The 25,393-nt window shown below is 40.9% G+C and overlaps 1 protein-coding gene across 19 annotated transcripts in view; it reads left to right on the top strand.

The window, feature by feature from the left end:
• AAK1 (AP2 associated kinase 1) overlaps nucleotides 1-25,393 on the top strand; it is a 335,873-nt gene that overhangs the window by 248,671 nt on the left and 61,809 nt on the right. For 14 of the 19 annotated variants that reach the window (XM_072635329.1, XM_072635330.1, XM_072635345.1 and 11 more), the window contains 3 exons: nucleotides 4,523-4,815; nucleotides 12,695-12,955; nucleotides 23,067-23,299. In XM_072635329.1, coding sequence (XP_072491430.1) covers nucleotides 4,523-4,815; nucleotides 12,695-12,955; nucleotides 23,067-23,299 — 787 coding nt within the window. The remainder of the gene's footprint in view (nucleotides 1-4,522; nucleotides 4,816-12,694; nucleotides 12,956-23,066; nucleotides 23,300-25,393) is intronic. The other 5 variants (XM_072635343.1, XM_072635331.1, XM_072635348.1 and 2 more) reach the window with 2 other exon arrangements.

The following is a 25,393-nucleotide window of genomic DNA, read 5'->3' as shown; positions in this document are numbered from 1 at the left end:
AAATATTTATTAATGCCAATTATGTTCCAGGCACTGTATGAAATGCTGGAGATACAAAGAAAGTCAAAAGACAGTCCCTGCCCTCAAAGAGCTCACAATCTAACAGAGAAAAACAAAACATAAAAAACAAGCTAGAAGCAGGCAGAAGGAAGGGTGGCCAGCAGGGTCATGATGAAGTCCTGCAGCAAGGTGGGAAGTGATGAAATGGCAGTCCTGGGTGCTCTCCTTTAATGGAGTATCTGGAAGGAGGTTCCTGATTCCCACCTCCACCTTCTCCAATCATAGGAAAGGAGAGGTACTAAGGAGGAATGAGTTTCAGAGTTGATATGATCTTACAGGATGACGAGTTTCAACTTCTGGCTGTATGTGATAGAGATTTGTAATCTTAAGCATTACTCTTCCTTCCTGAGATCGCATAAGGCAGGGGTTGGGAAACCTGCATCCTCAAGGCCACATGTGGCCCTCTAGGTCCTCAAGTGCAGCCCTTTGACTGAATTCCTTTGGATTCCCTTGAGGACCTAGAGGGTTGCATATGGTTCCCCACCTTTACCCCTAAATAAGGAGTATTCTTTTTAGTTCTTAGTGCAACCGTTTGGAAGGAAATTAATAGCGTAGTCAGCAGAGGACAGTTTTACTGGTAAAGGTATTGAAAGCTGTGCCATACCATGACAAGCTGAAAAGAATGTTAATGTTTATTCTGAAGAAGAGAAAGTGAAGATCCAGGACGGGGAAAATGATAACTATCTTGAAGTATTTGATGAGTCCTCTTTCGTAAGAGAAATTCAACTGGTTCTACTTGGCCTTAGGGGGCAAAATTAGAAACTATAGTTAACAAGTACTTTCTATATGCCTGGTACTGTGCTGAGCTCAGAGAATACATATGCAAACAGAAAGACAGTTCCTGTCCTCAAGGAACTTACTTTCTAAAGAGGAAAGACAAAACATAAAAGAAAGCTAAGAGGGATGATAGAGAGGGAGAGAGGAGTACTGGTGTGAGGTATATATGGAAGTTGCAGAAAGGTAGATGCTTCTTAAAAATGAGAATTGTTCAAAAGTAGAATCACCTGCTTCAGAAGGTCATCATTATTTTTAAGTCTTGTCCAACTCTTCTTGACCTCATTTGAAATTCTCTTGGCAAATGTATCAGGGTGGTTTACATTTTAATTATATTGCATTTTACTGATGAGGAGCCTAAGGCAAATAGAGTTAATTGACTTGTCCTGGGTCACACAGCTAGTAAGTGTCAGAGGCCAGATTTGATCTCAGGAAGAGAAGTAGTCACTTTCACTAGAAGCACATGTGGGGAAGTTGCAGTGTGGATTCCTAGCCAGGGACAGTTTGGACTTAATGAGATCTCTTCCATTGCTCAGCATCTTCTTCGGTGTTCTTCTACCTCTGGAAAGTTGTTTCGATTTCCATAATCTTCAGTCTCTCTTCTTAGTTTTTGTCTTAAATCATTTCTCCTGTATTTTTGGTTAAGTTGCAGTGTAAAGACATGTTCTCCAAACCTTTTCATCTTCTCTTCTAACAAGGAAAACAACTTGCATTTAATACTCATCTAGTTGTGTATTTCCTGTGGAAGAAAGGCAAATGTGGGGCAGTACCTTCATGTCAGTGGGAATAGTTCTCCCCAATTATTTTCCATACCTCCAAGGCCCCAAATTTCCATTTCTTTGTGAATTTCTATAACTTGCTTACTGCTAACAGTCATAGCAAACCAACTGCTTACCCCTCCTGCTTTTTGGAACATGGAAGTCTAAGCATAGTTTCTTTATCCTGCTTTTGAATTTCTTTTTCTTTTTTTATTATTAACTAACCAAACATGAACAAAACATAGGATTGTATTCAAATCCATGAACTTCTGCTATGTAGTTTTGTTTTTTTAAGTGAACATTAAATTTAACACAATAATAACATTCAGTCTACTAATTGATTGGAGTAGTTTTCCTTTCCAGTATTGTGATTATCATGTAAATTTTTCTCCTGGAAACATTATGCTTTCTCACCCTATCTTGTGTTATTTGATAATTATTCATCCAGATAAAAGTTTAAAAAAATTAATAGCATTTTATCCATAACTTATAGTAAACTGTTATCACAACCAGTAATTGTATGCGAAGTGATCATGCTGTAGAAATCAAAACTGATAAATACTTCTTGCTTCTTCCTTACTTCTACTGAAGATAATATTGTCAAACAAAACAAGTAAAGTAAACAAACACTCTTAGCTTCTTAACTCTTTTCTCTCACTCCATGGTCCCACATGTGGCCTTCAGTGAAGCTTCCATGGTACAGATTGCCACACATGAAAGGATTCCAGATTATCAAAACACTGCTAGTGACCTAGTTGTGATCAGTAATGATGTTTTTGCTTGATGGTCTTACTGAAGATTTAAAAATTCCTAGTCACTTTCTTCTTTTATCTTCTTTCTGAAAAAAAAAACAGATTTTTTTTTTCCATATGTTACTACTTCTGAAATTTGTGGTCAAAAGTATTTTAGACTCTAGCCATGAGCCATGTTATATCCTGTATGTGCCCTGTTGATTTTGTGGGCTATGGTCAGGACAACTGAACCTGGAAATGTACCAGGAATTTCTATGCACTGGTAATGATGACATCTTCTAAAGCATCTAATCATTTCCCTCTTCCCCCCCACCTCCAACCTAGATCCCAGAGAATGTTCTGTAAGTGGTGATGGTATCTGGAATCTGACTTAGGAAAGGACCATCCTTTTCAAGAGCAACAGGTATAGGAAGGTGGGATTACTGGCACATGGTAGCCTGCTGTTTTTTTAAAAATTGTTTTGTTTTATTTTCAGATTGAAATTCTCTCCCTTCTAGTCTTCCCTTCAGCACCACCCCTGTTTAGAAAGCAAGAAAAACAAAACCGATTACACAAACACATGTATAATCATGTAATACATTAGCCATATCCAAAAAAAGCAGTATGTTCAATCTGCAGTGTGATTGATGCGGGAGCATATTTCAGCAATAGTCTTTTGGAATTGGGCTTGTTCATTGTGTTAATCAGATTTCCTGAATTTCTCAAAGTTGTTGGTCTTAATACTGTTGTAAGAATTGTTTTCCTGGTTCTGCCTGCTTCATTTTGCATCAGTTCACAGAAGTCTTCCCAGGTTTTTCAGAAGCTATCACCCTCATTGCCTAAAGCACAGTAATAATCTGTTGCATTCATACGCCACACAACTTCTTAGACCCTTCTGCAACTGATGACCACCCTCTTAGTTTCCAATTTTTTATCACCACACACACAAAAAAGCCGCTATAAATATTCTTTTATGTACATAGAGGTCCTTTTCCTCTTTCTTTGATCTCTTTGAGGTATAAACATAGTAGCACTATTGCTAGTTCAAAAGGTATACATAGTTTAATAACTTTTTGAACCTAGTTCCAAATTGTTTTTCAGAAAGAATGACTTAGCAGCGCATTAATGTGCCTGTTTACCCCCAGCATTTGTCATTTTCCTCACATAGCATGTTCTTTATTCTGTATGGGTCATTAGGGCCTACTAGAAGGTGACAAGGCATGGACTTTAACTTCCTAGGATTATATCCTATTGCCATAGCCATGAATTCAAGTTGCCCCAGGTTCTGGGCATATACTGTAGTCTCTGATGAAGAGATCTATGTTGATTTTATCCCTGGTTGTTACTAAAAATTATGTCCCCATAGTGCCTGCTGAGACCACTCTATTTTTCAAAGGATGGCTATTGTAGTATTCAGTATACCTGCTACCTGGACCATTATCCATATATCCAGTGTAGTTGTGGTGTCAAAATAGAAATGGGGCCCACTAAACTGTACGTAAGAATCCTTTGGCTACATATTGACTTAGAAAACCATTGTGAACATGCAGTCCTAAGCCAGTTAGCATATACAGTTTATTTATTGCTTTTTTTTAAATATTGGAGTCAGGAGAGATGCATTCAAACCCCACATGTGACACTTACTAGTTGTGTCACTGAGATTCTTTGGACCTCAGTCTCTTCATCTGCAGTTTGGAGTCAATAACCCCATCAGATTGTTCTGAGGCCCAAATGAGATAATGTACATAAGGCATTTGCAAACCTTAAAACACTCTCTAAATCTCCACTCATCCTGTCACAGTAGTGATAGGCCTTGCACATGGTAGATGTTAACGGATTGACTGATAACGGGGCTATTCGTACACAGGACATCCCTTCACAATATTGCTATGAATGGGAGCACAGTAAACTCCGCTTAGCATACGATCCTGTTGAGAAGATGTTTTCTCATTCATTTAACAGTCAATATGCTTAACAAACATAGAGTCCTTTTTGCATAGCATTGATTTCTAGCCAGGGTTAGACTGGTAAATATTTAACAACTGGATCTCTAAAAATAAAAAACAAAAGAGCGATACATTTTTAAGCTGGACTGGAACTTCTCATCACTTGTTCTGATATCTTAGAAACAAGGATGGTCATTTTGTCCGGAGGAGGATTTATACCCTAATTCTGAATTTTTAATTTTTTTACTTTCAGGACCAAGTGTTCCAGCTGGCCTACCCACCAATGTCCCTCAACCAAAAACCCAGCCTCCACCTAGTCAGCCACTCCCACAGGCTCCAGCCAAGCAGCCACAGGCTCCACCCACTCCACAGCAGACACCTTCCACGCAGGCCCAGGTTCTACCTGCTCAAGCCCAGGCCACACCCCAGCACCAGCAGCATCTATTCCTTAAGCAGCAGCAACAGCAGCAGCAGCAGCAACAACAAGCCACGTTTTACCAGCAGCAGTCACAGCAGCAGCCACAGCAGCTGGCACCAGCTCAGCAGGTAAGAGGAATAGCTGCCACATGGACCACTTACAGCAGGTGTTTGTTCTGCCATCTTACAGACAGCTTGGGTGTCTCCTTTAGTACACAATGAGATGTATTTTGGTGGAACGGGCCAAATATCTGGCCCTGTCTTCAGCGCAGCAATTGAGTGAAGACCTTCATCACCACAGAGGCAGCAGGTTTGGTATGGAAGCCAGGAGTCCAGCCTGTATCCCTTGGATCTGGTGCTTTAGACTTAATTCTGGCACTTGGTGAGATGCTAAAATAACATATTTCTAACATGGATAGTTACTCTAGACTCACCTCATTGCTAGCCTCTGAATGTTCCCTTTGGGGATTAACTGTGTCTAATCAGTCATGTCACATTAAAAGTTAACCTTTATAATGTATATATGTAAACCTGTCCCTTGATTTCAGGCTGTTCAGATATCTTTACTGAATTTCCTTCTATCCAAGTATTATGTTAGGCACTATAAGAGATACAGAAATATACAACTCTCCTTCCCCTTGAGCTTATTGCATTGGGTGGATAAGACTTATCTTTAGTCAATCCCCAAGCATTTATTAAGGACCTACTATATGCCAGGCATTCAGCTAAGTGCTGGTATATATGTACAAAGAATGAAATAATCCCTACTTGAAAGGAGTTTACATTTTAATAGAGGAGTGTGTGTATGTGTATGCATAAAAATAGACTGCTGCATTTAAGTTATGTGCTTATATATGAGAGGAGTATGTATATAAGTATACATATAAGTATATAGAACATCATGGCATAGTGAATAAGTATAAATATGTACAAAATAGTTAGGGAAGGAGGGCACTGGTCCAGAGAGATAAGGATAACCTTATAGAAGATGATGCCTGAGCTTAAAGGAAGTGAGGCAGAGTGAAGGAGAAGGGTGATTGGGCATAGGGGATGGCTAGTACACAGGCAGGAACGTAGGAGATGGGGTATCATGTGAGGACAGTGAGAAGGCCAGTTTGGGTGGATCACAAAGTGCAGGAAAGGGAGTTCCAATGTCCATTGAGACTAGAAAAATAAATTGGAGCTGGGTTGTGTAGGACTTTAGAAGTATTTTATCCTGAGGAAATAGAAAACCCCTGGAGATGATTGAGTAGAGGAGTCTCTTGGTCATATCTGTGCTTAAGGAAAATTATTTGGCAGCAGTGTGTAGGATGAAGTCAGGCAGCCAGGTGGCACAGTGGATAGAACACCAGACCTGGAGTCAGGAAGACTCATCTTCCTGAGTTCATCTGGCCTCAGAAACTACCTGTGTGATTCTGGGCAAGTCTTTAACCCTATTTACCCCAGCTGCCTCATCTGTAAAATGAGCTGGAGAAGGAAATGGCATATCACTGTGGTATCTTTGCAAGGAAGAATCCAAGTGGGGTCATGAAGAGTCATATACGACTGAAAACGACTAAGCAACAAAATACAGTGAAGTAGTGAGAGACATATACCTGTGAAACAATGACCAAGTGACGTTCATCATCCATCAGAGTTTATTAAGCAGCTGCTGTACTTAGAACCCTTAGAGCCTAGGCACTAGGGGAATTACAAATATTATAAGGCAAGCCTCTGCCCTCAAGGAACTTACCTCATAATAGGGTATATAAGATACATACCATGCTCCAAAACAGAACATCATAAGCAGAGTGCCATGGGAACTCATGGGAAACACTCATTTCTGACTTGTGGAATCAGGGAAGTCTGTTTATAGAGGTGATGGCGTTTGTAGAGATGTGATGTTCTAGGTATAGGGAAAGAACATCAGCAGAGCGGGGAATAAACAGTAGGTACTCATAGAAAGAATGATAAGAAGTCCACTTTGGTAGAGCATAGTTACAGAAAGAGCATCTAATCCTAACTCTTCACTTATTGACAAGAATATTGAAATCCAAAGCAGAAAGTTTATTCTCTTTGAATTTCAGCTTTCTCATTTGTACCACTAATGATCTTTATCTAGTGCTATAAAGTCCTCTAGACTCCAAGGACCAACTTTGATCTCAAAATGTGGTCAGGGTCCCCTGGGGTCCCTGAAACCCTTTCAGGGACTCTTTGAGGTCAAACTATTGAGATCCAAACTATTTCAACAACAATACTAAGACATTTTAATTTCTAATAGGGTAAATATTAATACATAGAATCCATATAAACAAAAGTTCTTTGGGGGTTGGGGGGAGTCCTCAAGAGTACAAAGCATCCTGAGACCAAAAACTTTGAGAACTTCTGAACTACAAGATCCCTTCTAGCTCTTCTGTTAGAGAAGCAGCACCTTAGATGGGTGGCTACAGATTATGGAAGACCTTAAAAACAAGAAGGCCCTTCAGTCTCTAGGCAATAGGCTGGCAATAAAGGTTTTTAAGTGGTGGCAGGATGTGAAGAGACCCATCCATTAGGAAGGTTCGTGGTAGAAGCATGAGGGATGGTTTGAACATAGGAGAATGATATGACATGGAAAGAATAATTAGAAAGATATCACAGTAACCTAAGCAAGAGAAAATGATGGCTTGCACCAGTATCTTGGCAAATTGTGTGAAACGTACTAGGGAAAATTTATTGTAGGTAGGGGTTACCAACATAGACTTCATGGAGGAATTGGGAATTGGGGCTTGAGCTATTCCTTGAAAGATGGCATTGTCTTTCACAATGCCTCCGTCACTCCACTGAGGACGGAAGCAACTGATTTTGGCAGATTACTGGGGTGTAATGTGTGTCTAAGGCCGACCCATTGTTTCAAGTTGAGTTTCCCATCAACCAGTAAACATTAATTAAGCACCCACTGTGTGCTTAATTATACTCCACTGTGCTGAGGAAACAAATAGAACAAAAGATAAATCACTGTCCTCAAGGAGAGACCTTACAGTGTAATGGAAGTGACAGCATGCAAACTAATGCATACAAAGGAAGCTATCTGTAGAATAAACAGGAAGTAACAGAAGAAAGACACCAGAATTACTATATTGTTGGGGTCACCACAGACCTCTTCCAACCCCAGGCCTGAATCTCCATTTTCCCGTAATACTTCAGAATTAATTATTTCTAACTAAGCCATTCATTAGAGAAGTATTTATCTGTAAGACTTGCAGTTTTAAAATTTACAATGACATAGTTCTTTGTCCATCTGCTAAAATTCTTCAGTGATTCATGATGGCTTGGAAGGTTATCTTGAGTTCTGCCTGGGCAGTGTCAAAGTGTAAGCTCTAACAGGCCCTACCAAGTATGGACCAAGGAATGGACTGTGTGGTTGTCACCTGTGACCCATTTAGCTCAGCTCAAAGAGTTTCATCCTAAAGTTATCTACAGGGCGATGAAGTTTTTGACTGCAGGAGTTTTTGAAGATTATCCCCTAAGTCCTAGAAAGAGAGTGTAGTCTGTATTGATGAAACCAAGAGTGATTAAAGTATTGAGTTATGTCGTTGCCAAATGAACTGAAAGATGCACATTGACTCGTCAACCCATGAAGAGATTCAGAATGTTTGCAATAAGTATAAATCAGAGTAAAGACATTTGGGTGGTCCGGGAGGATGCTGTCATAGGTTAGGTTGGTAAATAGTGCTTCTCCAGTACAAGCAGAGTAGATCTAGAAGATCTTTGTGCCAGCTGGTCAGGGCCCCCTCTCCCCTGGGTAGTGCAATAGACTCCTCAGCTCTCCTGTTTCTAGACTTTGAGGATGTCCACCCTTTTTTTTATGTTTGTTATTATATCCCCACTGAGAAAGTGTGACACGATGAAAAGAGGTCATAGGGTGAGAAGTAAATCTGAGTCCTAGCTACTGTATTCAGCGCTATAGGAGAGACAACAATGTATATATGACACAGGATTTCCCTTCAGGGAGACAAGACATCGATACTTGAAAGATTCAATAACATCAGAAGCATGTCTCCAGGCGACATGAGATAGATTAATGAAATCCGAAGTGATTGAGATCACAGTGGACTTAGGGCTCCTTAGCATTCCTTTGGATCTTTAAGGGAGGCAGCCTGGCTTAGTGGAAAGAGCACTGGCTTTGGAACTTGGATTCAGCCTCCAACTCAAGACTCTTACTTGCTGTGTAACCAGGAAAAGTCATGTAACCTTTTTGCATCTCACTTCCTCCTGCCCCCATTGAAAACTGGGGCTAAAAATACTTGTACTGTCTCCTTTGTGAGCCTGTTGCCACATCTAGCAATCCTCATGATGCCTTTCTGGTTCATCTTAGTTTACTTTTGATTTTCATAACCAGTGATAAATCCTGGACTTAAAGATTGTTTTCTAAGCTTGCCATTTTGAGTGGGTGGTTTGCTGGTGATGCAGAAAGAGAAGCTTTCATCTCATTAATAAACTGTTTCTAAATCTCCCCCTAAGATGAGTTACTGTTGGGATGGCTTCCTTTAAAAATGGATTACTCCCTCTCCCACTCAGGTCCCCCATGGTGTGAGAAGCCTGTTGGTCCCACCAGAGGGTGACCCTTCCTGACCTTTTCTCAAGGTCCATTTTATTGCGCTGTCTACCAACCATAGTCCTCTGACTCCACATTTTATTTCTACTGCTGCCTTATTTTTTTTTAACCTTTGACTTAGGAAACCTGGCTTCAAATCCTGCTGTTTTCTCTTATTAACTGAGGAACTTGATGAATCATATTACATCTCTTGCCCTAGGTTCCTCAGTTGTGAAATTGGCATAATAAAACTTGCACTCACTTGTTCTGAGAAAGGCACTTTGTAATTGTTAAAGAGAGTGGTTATTATTCAGTCATAAAAGTTTCTTCTTCCTTCATCCCTTTGTTTTCTCCTCATCTCTATACCCTGACTCTCCATTCTATCCCCTTTCCCCAAAATATGGGCTCTTCCTCTGGTTGCCTGGTTCTTGGGTCCTGAGTTTGATTTGATTTTATGTTTTAGTTTCATTAACCTATTCTAAGTTTCATCTCATTTGTCAAGATGATAATAATAATAGCTAATATTTGCTAAGTACTTTACAAATATCTCATTTTATCCCCACATGCCTCTAGGGGTTAGGTGCTATTATTATTCTCATTTTACAGATGAGGAAACTGAGGCAGACAGAATTTAAGTCACTTGCTTAGGGCCACATAGCTAGCTAGCTATGTAGCTGAGGCTACATCTGAATTCAGATCTTCCTGAATCCAGATCCAACTTTCTATCTAATGCAACTTAGCTGTCTGGATGATTCTTGGCTTCATTCATGTAATAAGGGTTGAAATGTTAATAAAATGGGCCATTGTGTGGGAGGGTACAAAGAGATATCTCTGAGATGGCTTTATACTAAAGGAGAATCACTTCCAAGGACTGGGATTGGGCTGCTACGCAGAGCTGAGGGTGGTTATGTGCCTAGTTTCCCTTGACGTTGATGGAGATCCATAGGAAGAGTAATGCTCATTCCTGGATACCTCCCACAGTGCAGTGGAAAGAGTCTCCCAGAGTGAATTCAATCATAGGAATTCTAATCCTGGCTGTGCCCTTATTTAGCTCTGGGATCCTAAGCAGGCAAGTCACTGAACTTTAGCAATTCAGTGTCTTGACTTGTCAAACAACAGTCTTTTTGTGCAGTTTAAATGAGGATAAAATGAAATGAGCAGCGAAAGTCCTTTGAATAGCTCGGTGTTTTCCAGGTACAAGTTGTCATTGTTGTTGTTGTATTTGAAGACGCTACCATTGTCTGTCTGGGCAAGCCCTGCAGACCTTTGCAGACTGTCTTCATTGATGTAGCTGCATCATTTACTTGTTGACCAGCTTTCAGGTGATGAGGCTCTTTCAGCTTGGCCCCACCAGTCCTCAGCTAGGTGGTGCAGTGGATAGAGCACCAATGCAGGAGTCAGGAGGACCGGAGTTCAAATCTCACCTCAGACACTTGACACTCACTAGCTGGGTGACCTTGGGCAAGTCACTTAACCCCAATTGTCTCATCCTGGGTCATCTCCAGTCATCCTGATGAACATCTGGTCACTGGATTCAGATGGCTCTGGAGGAGAAGTGAGACTGGTGACCTGCACAGCTGTCCCTCACTCAAAACAAAGTCAATTTCAAGTCATGTCATTATTTCTCTGATGGCATGGTCTTCTTTGGCAACGAAGGATGAACACACCGGTCCTCATGATAGACATGCAGTTCATAATAGGATCATCCTCAGATTCTTCCCATCTTAGTAAGACCTGTCAGAGCTTCTACTCTGTTGCCATAGGCCCCAAGAACCCAGGATTGCTTCTGTGACCCAGAGAAGCATCACAGGAGCATCTGTGTTATTTTTATTTATTTATTTTTTTTAATTTATTTAACTTTTAACATTCATTTTCACAAAATTTTGGGTTACAAATTTTCTCCCCTTTTATCCCCTCCCCCCCCCCCCAAACCCAAGCATTCTAATTGCCCCTGTGACCAATCTGCTCTCTCTTCTATCATCCCTCTCTGCCCCTTGTCTCCGTCTTCTCTTTTGTCCTGTAGGGCCAGATAGCTTTCTTTACCCCTTTACCTATATTTCTTGTTTCCTAGTGGCAAGAACATTACTCGACAGTTGATCCTAACACTTTGAGTTCCAACTTCTTTAGCTCCCTCCCTCTCCACCCCTTCCCTTTGGAGGGCAAGCAATTCAATATAGGCCAAATCTGTGTAGTTTTGCAAATGACTTCCATAATAGTTGTGTTGTATAGGACTAACTATATTTCCCTCCATCCTATCCTGTCCCCCATTACCTCTATTCTCTTTTGATCCTATCCCTCCCCATGAGTGTCGACCTCGAATTGCATTCACCTCCCCATGCCCTCCCTTCTATCATCCCCCCCACCCTGCTTGTCCCCTTGTCCCCCACTTTCCTGTATTGTGAGATAGGTTTTCCTACCAAAATGAGTGTGCATTTTATTCTTTCCTTTAGTGGAATGTGATGAGAGTAGACTTCATGTTTTTCTCTCACCTCCCCTTGTGTTATTTTTAATAGTAATATTATTTATTTTTTTAAATTTATTTAACTTTTAACATTCATTTTCACAAAATTTTGGGTTACAAATTTTCTCCCCTTTTATCCCCTCCCCCCCCAAACACCAAGCATTCTAATTGCCCTTATGACCAATCTGCTCTCTCTTCTATCATCCCTCTCTGCCCCTTGTCTCCGTCTTCTCTTTTGTCCTGTAGGGCCAGATATTTAATATTTAATATTAAATATTAATATTTAATAATATGTCATTGAGGCTGCCAGTACAAGCTGTGGCCTTGAGTCTAACCCATGGCACGTTGGAAAAAGTACTGGGTTTGGAATCAGAAGTTTGAATCCTGAGCTTGAAGCCTGTCTCAATTTATTATTCCCTGGGGGGCAAGTTCTTTCAATTCAACAAAGATTTATTAATTGCCCACACACGAGGCACTATGGTTAAGTGGACTCTGGAGAGGTGAGCACTTAAATTCTGCTGTAGGGATATAACGTGAACATAGGGGGAAAAATACAGCGTGGAAGAAATGTGAGGACGGGGAGAACACTTAACAACTGGGGAGATGGAGAAAGGCTTTCTGAAGAAGATGGCACCCTTTTGGGTAGTACATGATACTACCCAAGTAGTACCCCCATGAAGAGGAATAATGTGAAATTGGGCTACAAAGGTAGGCTAGAGCCAGGTTGTGGAGACTTAATGAGTTTGCATTTGATCTGAGTGGCATTACATAACCAAGGGAGTTGGTCCTAAGTTTCCTTTTCTGTCAAATGAGGGAGACAGATTGGTTGAGAAAGTTCTCTTGCTATTCTGTCTCTAATGAGCTGCAAGTAGGAATTTTCCCAGGACTTCAGCCCCTTTGGACTATGATTAGGTGTACCTTAAGGCTTGTCCCTGGGGGCACAGTCCTGGGATCAAGCTTTTGCTCACCGTCTTGTCTTACTGGTCCCCCAGTTCCAGGTGATGCACCAGGGAGCCCAGCAACCAGCAATTGCTCAGTTGCCTGGGCCGCCCCAAGGAGCCCCTCAGCAGCAGCTGATGCAGAACTTCTACCAGCAGCAGCAGCAGCAGCAGCTGCTGAAGGCTCAGCAAGCCGTGCTACAGCAGAAGACAGCTGTGGCAGCCGGACAGCTGAAGCAACAAGCTCCCTCCCAACCCCAGCCACAGGCGCCACCGGCTGCAGCCCAACAGCCAGCCCCTGCCCAGGAGCCCGGGGTAAGAATCAATCTGGGCTGAGAACAAGCAGAGGAGGCAGGAGCATGCTATGAGGGGTAGGGGAAGGGCAAGAGAGAGGCCTGACCAGCTGGTGAGTGGGAGTTGGGAGACCTGGGCCCCTGGTGATTCTGGTTGTCCTTAAGGCTAAGGCGGGTGCCTGCCTTTAGAGAGAGAATAGGTACTACCCTTTTTATGGTCTCGTCTGAGGAGCAGAACGTTGTACAGGCTTTTCAGGTAGGATCTTTAAGAAGTATAGGGCTTCTTAGAGGAGCCATAAGAGGGAAAGGAATGTCTCTCTCTGTTTGCTCTCACAGCAAACTTGAGATAGGTAGAACAAGATACATAATCATCCTGTTTCACAGGGGAAAACTGAGTCTCAAAGTTAAGTGACCTGCCCTGAGTCATACAGTTAGTATTAGTGGAAGAGAGCCTCTGGCCCCAAATTCAGTCTTCTCTGCACCATACAGACTTGCAGTTACAGGGGCAAAGGGAATCTCTTGCCTCTGTTAACATCTTCATTGGAAATCAAGACTCCAGTAAGAGACTGGTGTTTCTCTTCAGGAAAGGCAGCCTGCTTTTCTAAAAGGACCCCCTTTTTTCTCTTAAGATACATGAGCCTTGACACTGTGCAGGAAGTGTTTTTTTCTCCCTACCTCAGAATAAGTTACCAGTCAGGCCTTTTAATAAGAAGCAGATGTCAGCTTAACAAACAACTTCCTTACATGGGCTTCTGCTTGGGTCCAGGCTCTCTAGGATCCAGACAAGAACTCGGATTCACTGAGCATCCAGTTGTGTATTTTGATGGGTAACAGTATTTGCCACATTCATTCTCAGGCTCAGATGTGGGGAGTATATTTCCACTGGGAATCAGGCTATGTTCAATAACATTTTCTGAGGCATACAAGCTTGTGGCCTTTTCCAGTTGAGCACTTCATTCTCTGTAGGCTCAGGCCTTTGGATCTTTCTGAATTCCTAACCGAAATGTCTTAAGTATCAGAGTGCTGAAGAAAAGGGAGGGCATGGTTCGACCAAAAGGTTGAATTTGTGTGGAGAGGGCCTGGATCAGACAACTTACTACCTGTGTGACCTTGGACAATCCCTTGAATATCTCTGGGTCTTACTTTTTGTAAACTGAGGCCTTTAGCAACTGCCTCAGTATTTGTGGTAGAATCATCTTAAGAGAGGTCTCTTGTGCCCTCCTTATCTTACAACTATGTAGGCTCCGTTTTATATGGTATTTGTGTACAGCTGACCACCTGACTCAGTCAAGTAGCAATCAGTCTGTAGCCTTATTCCACATGAGGTTTATCTAATTTATTGGCTCACACAGCTCTGACCAGAATCTCTACAGAATGGACTCATCCTAACCAACTCTAAAAAATGGCGACTCAGCATACTTGAAAACTCTGAATGTAGAAGAGAATCATTTTAACAAAAAGAATAAGGCAGCTAAGTAGTGCTATGAATGGAGTGCTGGACTTGGAATCAGGAACACTTGAATTCATATTCTGCCTCAGAAGCTCAAATCATAGTTGTGCCACCCTGGGCAACTTTCACCTCCCTCACCATATTTCTTCACCTGGTAAATGATGATAATAAGAATTCCTGCCTCATCAGCATTGCCATGAGCATCAAATAAGTTAGATAAACTGTGAAACTTGAAGTCTTACATAAATGGTAGCTCTCATCATCATCATCATCTGGAGTTTAGAACAGGTTATTGACCTTGAAATAGGTCAAATCAAGTTTCTAGTCTAGGGGAAAAGGATAAGAAGGAGAAAATGAAGAGATAATTGAAAACAAAGAAATTTTGACAAAATTATGACTTTTTAATGATTGTAAAGTACTTTACTAAAGCAGTGCTTCAGTCAAAATAACCACTTTTTCCTTCTCTGCATTCCAAATCCTTTGGGTCCCAGAATCTACCACCACTCGTATGAACTGCTTCCTACCATAGGCTATAACAGCAAAGATCCCAGCATACACAGGAGTGCTTGTTGTACAGGTTCTTAGATCTGCTTTTCTAAAAGGAAAACAACTTTTGAGGGGTCAAGCACATATATCATTCACTTAGTTCAGGAGAAAAAGTCAGCACCCTGAACTTCAGGAAAAATACAAACAGAAATTACAAACAGAATGATCAACAGACAGGGCTTCCAACTGTCTGACGATAGACAATACATACATCACAGATCAATAGACAGATCCAACTCTCTGACCATATACATAGTTACCAGAAAGAGAGAAGCACCAGCATCTGAGTTTTCAAAGCCAGGAGGCTCCTTAGCGGCTACCCACAGTCTCATCTGGCCAAATGAACACTTCCAATGAGTAAGCCCCAAAGTAAAACCTCACCTCAGAGTATTTATATATTTTTCAGAGCTGGAAGCATGACCTTCTGACCCAGTGCCTCAATAGAAATTAGCAAAAGGTATTGAGACCTATTAATGGGAGGGGAAGATCTTTAACTCTCCCTCCCCCTCCCACCATTAAACTTACATTAACATTACATAGGTGTCAAGGATCCGGCTAGTACAGTTGACTCCTCCCCTGCTATGACTTACCCAGGGGTCTAAAGGAATTGATTCCCATCTCTAGTATATCTCAAACAATGAGACACCCATCCTCACAGTCTGGCCATCATAACTGCTGATGGGCTCTGTGACATAGTTCTTTTGTCTAGCTGGCCACCTGGCTTAGTAGCAATCAGTCTGTGGCCATGTTCCACATGGTGCTTCCTTGGCAATAAAAGAAAACCTGAATTTCTCTAATTTACTGGCTCACATGGCTCTGACTAGAATCTATGCAGAGCAGACTTGTAGCACATAGCAGAATGACTAAACTGCAGTGCACAGCAGAGCTCCATTCCCCACCCAAATCCCCCAAAATAGAGGACTTTCTGTTTACCAAGGCATACTATGCGCTCTCTTCTTTCTTCCCCTCCCTAGAAGCATAACTACCATGGCCAGCCTCCAGCCTTCATTCAAACAAGCGCTGAGAGGCGATCCCATCTCTTTGTTTATCATCATTACAACGTTATTAGTGTATCCTGCCACCTGCCACTTCAGACTATGGAGCAGGATCTCTTGTCATCCTGGCTATGACATCATCGCACTTCCCCACTGGGTGCTGCTGGGTCATCCTGACCAGCCCCTGATTGCTTCCTGTGGACTTCTCTGGGAGAGCTCCCCTACCCTGACACACACATACACACATGCATATACACACATGCAAACTCTGCCCAATGCACATGCTACATGTGCACAGTGCATGCATATATATGTGCAGACACTCAAACATATGCACACCCACATGCACACACTCACAAACTGATGTCCAGTGGGTCTTATTTATGTCTCTGCTCCAAGGACTCTTGAGAGAAAATGCTCGCAAAAACAATAATAGTACTCTGTGGTTCCAATAAAAGCTAGCGTCACCATGATGAAGCTGTAAATTATAGAGTCTCCATCCTGCTCTTTCCCTATCAGCTGCTTTTAGCTTGTTTCTGGCTTGTACCATTTCTCTCAGTTTTTTATTTTTCAGACAAAATAATTTTTGCCACTTAGCACAGTGCCTGGCATATAGTAGGCATTTCATTTAAGTGTCCTCCCATTCATCAAATAAAACCCTCGGTCGACATCAAGGCTTGAGTCCTTAGCACTATCCTAACGCCAGACATCCTAGACCTTGTGTTGTTTTAATAACAATAAGATGTTTTTGTAGCAATCTAAATGTTATAAGGTGCTTTCTTCATATCACCCCAGTGATGAATAGCTGTCATTATGCCTCTTATACAGATGAAGAAACCGAAGTCCTAAAAAAAGGAAGACCTAGCTCCTGGGCACGCAGAATAAGAGCGAGCTGGGATTTCACACCTAGGTCTTCGGATGTCATGTTCCATTCTCCATGACGTTGGGGTGCCTCTTCCACCACTGACTGTGAATACAAGGCTTTATCCGGGATGAGCTGGGTCTTTGTCTTTGCCTTAGAGATCAAGTTCTCTTGGTCATGCACTTGTTATCCTCTGTCATCTTTTTCTGATCACAGGTTATCCTCTTCATGCCCCTCTTACAGCTGTGTTGGGCATGAATTACAAACCTCTTCCACATTCCTATTTGCCTGTGAACAAGCATTACTTTGAAGACTAAATTACTTTTGACTAGGAATTGGGACAGAAGGGGGAGATAAAAAAATAAAATCCAACTTCCTCTTTACTTTTATCCAGTCCTGGACAATCCTGGGGTGGTTTTCTTTGTGACCCATGGAAAGTCACACCCATTTGTGTACTCTTAGATCTGCTTAGGAATGCACACAAGGAACAAATGCATTTAAGAATGCAGCAGAAGCGTTAGTATTAACAATTAATGAGACCCTAGAATAGAGACTTGGGACTTAGTTTTTGACTTTGAAATTTGGTAACCTCAGTCAAATCATAGTAAATAAAGTGGAAAGAGCTTCAGTAACCTAAATTCCATGTCCGGCTCTGGCACTAATTAACTATATATATGACCTTAGACCCGCCATATGACGTTCGCAAACTTCAATTTTCTCATCTATAAAATGACAGTACTTTTGCTATCTACTTCATAGGGTTATTTTGGAGCAAGCACTTTATTAATCTTAAAACCGATCAGTAATATCATCATCATCATCATTAGTATTCTCAGTTCTGCCACTAACTACTGATGTGACTTTGGGCATCTGTGTGAGGCAGTTTGGAGCAGGGGAAAGACATTGGTCAGCGTTTTGGTGTCTAGTCTCAGTTCTGCTGCTGAGTAGCTCTGTGACCTAAACAAAGTCACAGAATTGCTCTGAGCTCCAAGTTCCTCCTCTCCAAAATGAAAGGGGTGAATTAGATGATTTCAAAGACCCCTTCTTGTTCATGATATTGACAGTCATGATTTTGTGGGTGTGACCCTTCCCTTCCTTATGCAGATCATAATCTTCTTATGCCTTAGTAGATGGGCAAAAAAAAAAAAAGATCATCAGTTTGGGCTTGATGATATACGTACACACATCCATATATGTAAATTTTATTTTTTCCCAATTACATGTAAAAACAATTTTTGACATTCATTTTTAAAAATTTTCAATTCGAAATTTTGTCCCTTCCTCTCTAACCCTTCCCCTTCCCCAACACAGTAAGCAATTTCATGTAGGTTATATATGTACAGTCATGTAAAACATATTTCTATATTAGTAATGTTGTGAAAGGAGAAACAGACCAAAAGAAAAAAATCAAGAAAAAAGTGAAGTGAAAAATAGTATGCTTTCATCTGCATTCAGACTCCATCAGTTCTTCCTCTGGATGTGGATAGCATTTTTCTGTGCCAGGCTGGCACGTCCTGGAGGTGAGCCTTTTCACATTACATGGAGGACAGGTACGTAATCTGGTGTGGTAGGGACCTACCAGGATTTACACTCTGCTAGCACAGTTCTTAGTGAATTGACAACATAATGAGGAATTCTAGGAGGAGTTTAATTCCGGACTCTGGGTGCAGTAGCTTAAAAAATGCTTCAAGAAGTCTCTTATCTGGACATATCTTGGCTCAATTCCTCATACCAAACATGTTGAAATAGAGTTGGAAGGCTGATGACTGATAGTGAGCTCATCTTGATGACCAGTGAGGTCACCCCAAGTGCTTAGATGCTAGGATTCATTTTTGTTACTCTTGATTTTATTCAGCTGTTTGTCTCCACTGTGTGAAACTGGGAAAATAGCTACTTCGAGCTCCTGAGAATAGCTTCGTGAGGGACCCTAGATACAGTTTAGTCTCAGTTTTCATTTTGTAAAGGAGGAAAAATGAGATGCACAGAACCAAAATGACCTTTGCAAGACTGCAAATGACAGATCCAGGACTGGAACCCAGGCCCACAATACCTTGGCTTTTCTTCTATTTAATTGATACCAGAATTGTATATTAGCTTATGAGGCCTTACTTCAAATCATCAACTCCTTGAGACAGAGAAGCCTGTAGCTGAAAGAATTCTGCTTTGTTAATCGGCAAGCACTTATTGTTTACCATGTGCCAGTTACCTTGCTAAATTTTGGGGGTATACACAGGCTGTAGAACAGTTCTTGACCTGAAAAACTCACATTTTTATTTATTTATACACACACACACACACACACACACACACACACACACATACATATACATATATATTATTTTTTTCCCAATAACATGTAAAAACAATTTTTAACATTCATTTTTTAAAATTTTGAGTTCTAAATTTTATCCCTCCTTCTATGATCCCTCCCCTTCACTAAGACAGTAAGCAATTTAATATAGGTTATATATGTACAATCATATAAAACATATTTCCGTATTAGTAATGTTATGGAAGAAGAAACAGACCAAAAGAAAAATCACGAAAAAAGTAAAATGAAAAATAGTATGCTCTAATTTGCGTTCTGACTCCATCAGTTCTTTCTCTGGATGTGGATAGCATTTTTCTGTGCCAGTGTCTCCCATGATGTGGAATCAATTCAAGAGTTCTTCAAAGAGACCTTGAGAGTGTTCTTATATCACTTCTGATCACCCTCTGAGTGCTTGCCTTGGGTGAATTCTCCATAAAATTGTCTTTAAGGCAAATGTACATTTGGCATTTGAACAACGTGACCAGCCCATCAGAGCTCCGTTCTCTGTGGTAGAGTTTAAGTACTTTGCAGTTTAGCTCGAAAAAGGACCTCAGTGTCCAGTACCTTATCTTGCCAGGTAACATTCAGAATCTCCTAGGCAATTTAAATGGAAACTATTCATGTTTCTAGTATCCTGTCCAGATTTCACAGGCATACAACAATGAGGTCAGCATAACGGCTCTGTAGACCTTCACTTTGGTAGGCAGCCTAATTCCTCTTCTGTCCTACACTGGGAGTTTTGATGTGGTACCTCAGAGTTGTTTTAATTTTCATTTCTCTAATCAGTAGTGAGTTAGAGCATTTTTCATATGACTATACATAGATTTGATTTCTTCATCTAAAAACTGTGTATTCCTATTATTTGACCATTAATCAATTGGGGAATAACTTGTATTTTTATAACTATGACTCAGTTCTCTATATATTTGAGAAATGAGGCCTTTATCAGAGATACTTGCTGTAAGAATTATTTCCCAGCTTTCTGCTTTCCTTAACCTTGAATACATTGGTTTTGTTTGTGCAAAACTTTTAAAATTTATGTAATCAAAATTATCCTTTTAACATCTCATAATGCTCTCTGTCTCTTGTTAGGTCATAAATTCTTACCTTCCCCATAGATCTGACAGGTATACTATTCCTTGCTCAAGGAGCTCACATTCTAATGAGGAAATCATTGTGTAAGTAACTAGGTACATTACAAGATAAATATATATTAGACCAACCATGATGTGAGAAGAGAAAGTATTATACCTAGAGAATCAAAAAAGACTTGTCATTAAAGCAGCTGACATACCCGAGTATACACAGACAAATATGTGTACACATGCACACACACATACACATACACACACACGCACACATGCATGCTTGCAAATATCCTGGTAATTTCTCCAGGACTATTCCAATGTAAGAATAAAGAATCTTCGAATCACAGGGTCATAGATGAGAGCTAGAGGGGACCACAGAGTCATTTTACAGAAAGAGATACTGAGGCCTGAGGGTTAAATAAGTTGCCCAAGGTCACATAGCTAATAAGGAAAAAATCCAATATGTTAACCCAAGGCTTCTGATTGCAAAAACAGCAAGTGCTCCATTCCATGTCCCTAGATAGACTGGCTTGGTTCACTGAATATTCTAGCCTTCCCATTTCTTTCCGAGTTTACCTTCTAGGATTGTAAACTGAGATGGCAAACCAAGGGTAAGGTGTACTGAGATGAGGGCAGCAACGTGGCACAATGGATAGAATGTTGGGCCAAGAATCAGGAAGACCTGAGTTCAAATCTGGGTTCATACACTTATTAGGTATGTGACCCTGGGGTAAGTCACTCAACCCATAGTAAGTTCCTCATTTGTAAAATGAGTTGGAGAAGGAAATAGCAAACCACTTCAGTATCTTTGCCAAGAAAACCCCAAATGGTGTCAAAAGAGTCAGACATAACTGAAACAAGTGAAAAACAACTAATCAGAACACTTTCTTGGGAACCACTGAGGGACACAGCAAATTTTAGATAAGATAGAGCCCTCATGGAGCTTATAACATAATAGAAGGATTAGTCACCCGTACAATATTCCATAGTAAGTGCTTTAGGACCAGTAGCTGCTTAATAAATAAGTACATGAATGAATGGAGGGAATAACTATCTTGACTTTAGGACTGTTCAGCCATCTGAATGTTGTTTTTCCTGATCTCCAGTGACGGTTTGAACATTCCTTTTTTTTTCCCAATTTATTTATTTTTAGTTTTCAATATTCATTACCATAAGTTTTACATTTTTTCCCCCTCCCTCCTCAAGACAGGATGCAATCTGATGTGGGCTCTACTCATACATTCCTGTTAAACACATTTTTACATTAGTGTTTGACTATTTCTTATGGGGATGAGGAGAGGTAAAGAAAGATGAGCTGTGAAATGTGATTTTTATCCACATAGGAAACTCCCAAGTACGCAAAATCCCTCCACTGATTCAGAGCAGCTACTCCTCTGTAACTTATAGCCTTAGAGAGTTGCCTGAGATGCTGAGTGGTGAAATGACTTATTCATGGTCACACAGACAGTGTGTGTCAGAAACAGGACTTGTACTCAGCTCTTCCCAACTCAAGACCAGCCTTCTTTCCACTCCATGATGCCTTTTATTTAGACTTGAAGAATAAAAATGGCCAGCGTTGTCTGAGTCCCTGCGTTATCAGCCTAGCTGTGAGCAATTCTTTATTTTTTTTTCTCCTTGGCGTCCTGCTTATTCCCATTCCAGCTGAAAGACTGCAGTTAATGAACATAGCAGCCCTGACCTCCAGTGAAGGAAAGGTTAGAGGACTGTGTTTCTTTTCAGCGCCTTCCCTCTCATTTCAGAGAAATCTCATCTCCCTTCCCACAGTCTTGTGTGGGAGCCCCATCAGGGAAGCAAAATGTATCTTGAACAAATGACTTTACCTTGCTCTGCTTTCGCTTCTTCCTCTGTAAAGATTATCCTTAAGGTCCTTTACAGATCTAACATTCTGTATTTTTGTTTCCTGGCTATCGTATTTATGTGTACAATTATATACACATGTACACACATATAATATAATTTTTTATATGTACTTCTTGTCTCCATTAGAATGTAAGCTTCTTGTGAGTAGGAATTATTTTATTCTTTGCTCTTGAATTCCGCAGGAAATGCCTGGCACATAGTTAGCACTTAATAAATACTTGTTAATTGACTAATTCATAGAAAGTATTTAATTAATGCTATTAAAATGAAAGTGAACATTACTTAACCTTTCTGGGTCTCAGTTTCCCCCATCTCTAAAATGGAGTTGAACTGGATGGTCTCCAATGGCCCTCCCAGTTCCAATTAAACTCAACAACTCCACATTTTTGTACGTATGTTATGTGCTGGGTAATAAGGCTACAAAGAGAAAAGCAAGAGTCCTACTTGTGACATGGTTATTTGCGTGCCTGTGGCTCCAAGTTTTTATTCCTTACTTAACTGAGATTTCTTATATTGAAGCTACATTCTGTTTTTGTTCAGGCTGTCTGACTTTTCACGACCTCATTTGGGGTTTTCTTGGCACGGATACTGGCATGGTCCTTCTCCAACTCATTTTACAGATGAGAAACTGAGACAGACAGGGTTAAATGACTTATCCAGAGTCACAGAGCTAGTCAATGTCTTCTTGACTCCTGGCTTAGCCACCTAGCTACCTCACCTGGCACATAGTAGGTGCTTAATAAATGCTAGTAGACTGGCTAAATGATTGTTCATAGTTACCCTATAACGTTTTCTTGAGAAAGTTCACATTCATACACCATCAACTGCCAGTCTTGGCACCACACTTGATGTTCTCAGAGGCCATTTAGCCATTTTGAGGCAGAAAGGGAGGAGGGGAGGCTTATTGCCCGAAGTTGGCTGTTAAGTCGTCATGTCAGTTTTCAGACAGTGTTCTTTCTTCTTTTCTTTCCTTCTTCTTCTTCCTCTTCTCTTTTCCTAGCAGAAGCAAGCACCAGTAAGACAGCAAGCAAAGGCTCAGACCGCCCCACCCCCTGCCATCCAGGGGCAGAAGCTGGGATCTCTCACCCCTCCATCATCCCCCAAAGCCCAGCGGGCCGGCCACCGGAGGATCCTCAGTGATGTAACCCACAGCGCTGTTTTTGGAGTTCCTGCCAGCCAGTCAACTCAACTGCTCCAGGCAGCTGCGGCTGAAGCAAGCCTCAATAAGTCCAAGTACGTGCTTCCGTTCTTTTCATCTTCCTTCCAGCTGTGGGGAGCAGAGATAGGGAATGGAACTGTCTGCCAGCTAAAATACACCTTGCGCATTATATTTCTTCACAAACATCTTGAAGGTATAAAAAAAAACCTGCCAGAATGTGTATTCTCCAAGCCAATATTGAACCAATTATGAAATGCTCAGTTTATTGAATTTAAGAAATACTAATTCATCATTCATTTTTTCCACAAACGTTTTTTTTTCAAATTTATTTACTTATTTGTTTTTAGTTCTCAGCAATCATTCTGATAAGTTTTTAATTCTCTTCCCCTCCCTCCCGAAGATGGCATGCAATGTTATATGGACTCTATACATACATTCTTATTAAACACATTTTCACAGTAGTCATGTTCCATAGAAGAATTAAAACGAATGGGAGAAAGCATGAGAAATACTGAACAAAACCAAACCTCACAAAGAGAAGATAGTCTGCTTTATTCTGCGTCCTGACTCGGTAATTCTTTCTCTGGATGTGTCCTTTGCTCATTTTTATCACCATTTATTTAACCCATACTGTATACAGGGCACTGCATTGAGAGAGACAGTTTTTGAAGGAAACTATGATCCCTCACTATCAGAGACCTTACAGTTTATTGGGGGAGATAAGAGATAAACACAAATACCTAATACAAATTACTACAGATTATCCTGTAATATAAACTACAGGATAAGAACTTTAGAGAATAGTAGAACAAAGTGCTACATAAGGTCTAAAGAAAACGATTATTGGTAACTGTACACTTCATGTCCAAGGTGGCATTTGAGTTTGGTTTTAAAAAATAGAGAGAAATTCAAGAGATGAACCAGGGAAGGAGAGGGCATTCCAAGAATAGGAGGTATCCAGAACAAAAAGCACATGGTGGGTTTTGGGGAACAGAGGGTGATCTAGTTTGACTGAAGCATAAACTTCATTGAAAGTAGTAATATGGAACTGAGTTCAGCCAGTAAGTGCTATGAATTCAGAGGGGGGGAGAGATCAGGGGTGATGGGAAGTGGTCTGTTGTAATTGTGTAATGACAACAGCCCCTGACAATTCCTACCCTCATGGGGCCTACAATTTAGTACAGAAGCTAAGACCCATCAAAGGCAGAGTATGAAAGTCCAGTAAGAGAAGGTACAAAGTACACTGTTCTGAGATGGGAGGAGATATTTCTGTATGTAGAACCAAGGCTTCACATGCGCAAAGTTCACATTTTTTCAGTACCATCTTCATCTAAACATAAGTTAATTTTAAAATATTTGTCAGCATTTAGAAGAGCAGAGGTGCGGGTGATTTCCTCTCCATCCATCTTCCCCTCCACATCCATGTGCTGTGATAAGGTCTTATAGGTACTCTTCCCCATGAAAGGACTCCTTGACCTTTCAGGCTGAGGCTTGCTTGTCTGGATGGAATCTCTTGACCTGGGGGACAACACAAAGGAATGATTGCTTGGCCCGTGTCTCTCCAAGTCAGTAAGAGATTAGAACCAGCCCCATTGCTGCTACAGTTCTAGTAGCTCTTCTATGATGATAAAACTACTGACCAACTATAAAGACTAAGTTAGCAAGCTAAAGTATGAAGGTACTTTGTCTAGAAACAGCTGATAAAATGCCAGTGGCTCCTATAGAAATGTTGTTGTTCAGTTGTTTCAGTCATGTCATTTTTGTGACCCCCATTTGGGTTCCTGAAATGGTTGGCCATTTCCTACTCTAGCTCATTTTACAGATAAGAAACTGAGGGAGGTGGAATTAAGTGAGTCACCCAAGATCACACAGCTAGTGAGTGTCAAAAGCCAGACTTGAACTCATGAAGATGACTCTTCTTGATTTCAAACCCAGTACTCTATCCACTGCACCACCTAGCTTCCCTTTCTGTAGAAATACGGGCAGGAGAAAGCACTATCTTAAAGTTCCCTAGGATCTCAGAAATGGAAGGACTCAGAAGTCACCTCATCCAACATATACTAGCTCAACCAGGTATCCCCTCTACTGGTTGGTTGGTTGTTCTTCGTCTTTGAAGAGGACCAAAATGACATCACCATTGTAAAGTGAAATTTCAGTGTGTCCGACTG

This window comes from Notamacropus eugenii, chromosome 1, assembly GCF_028372415.1.
Source record: "Notamacropus eugenii isolate mMacEug1 chromosome 1, mMacEug1.pri_v2, whole genome shotgun sequence".
NCBI lineage: Eukaryota > Metazoa > Chordata > Mammalia > Diprotodontia > Macropodidae > Notamacropus > Notamacropus eugenii.
The sequence above is the reverse complement of the archived record's forward strand: the minus strand, read 5'-3'. Positions and strand labels throughout refer to the sequence as shown.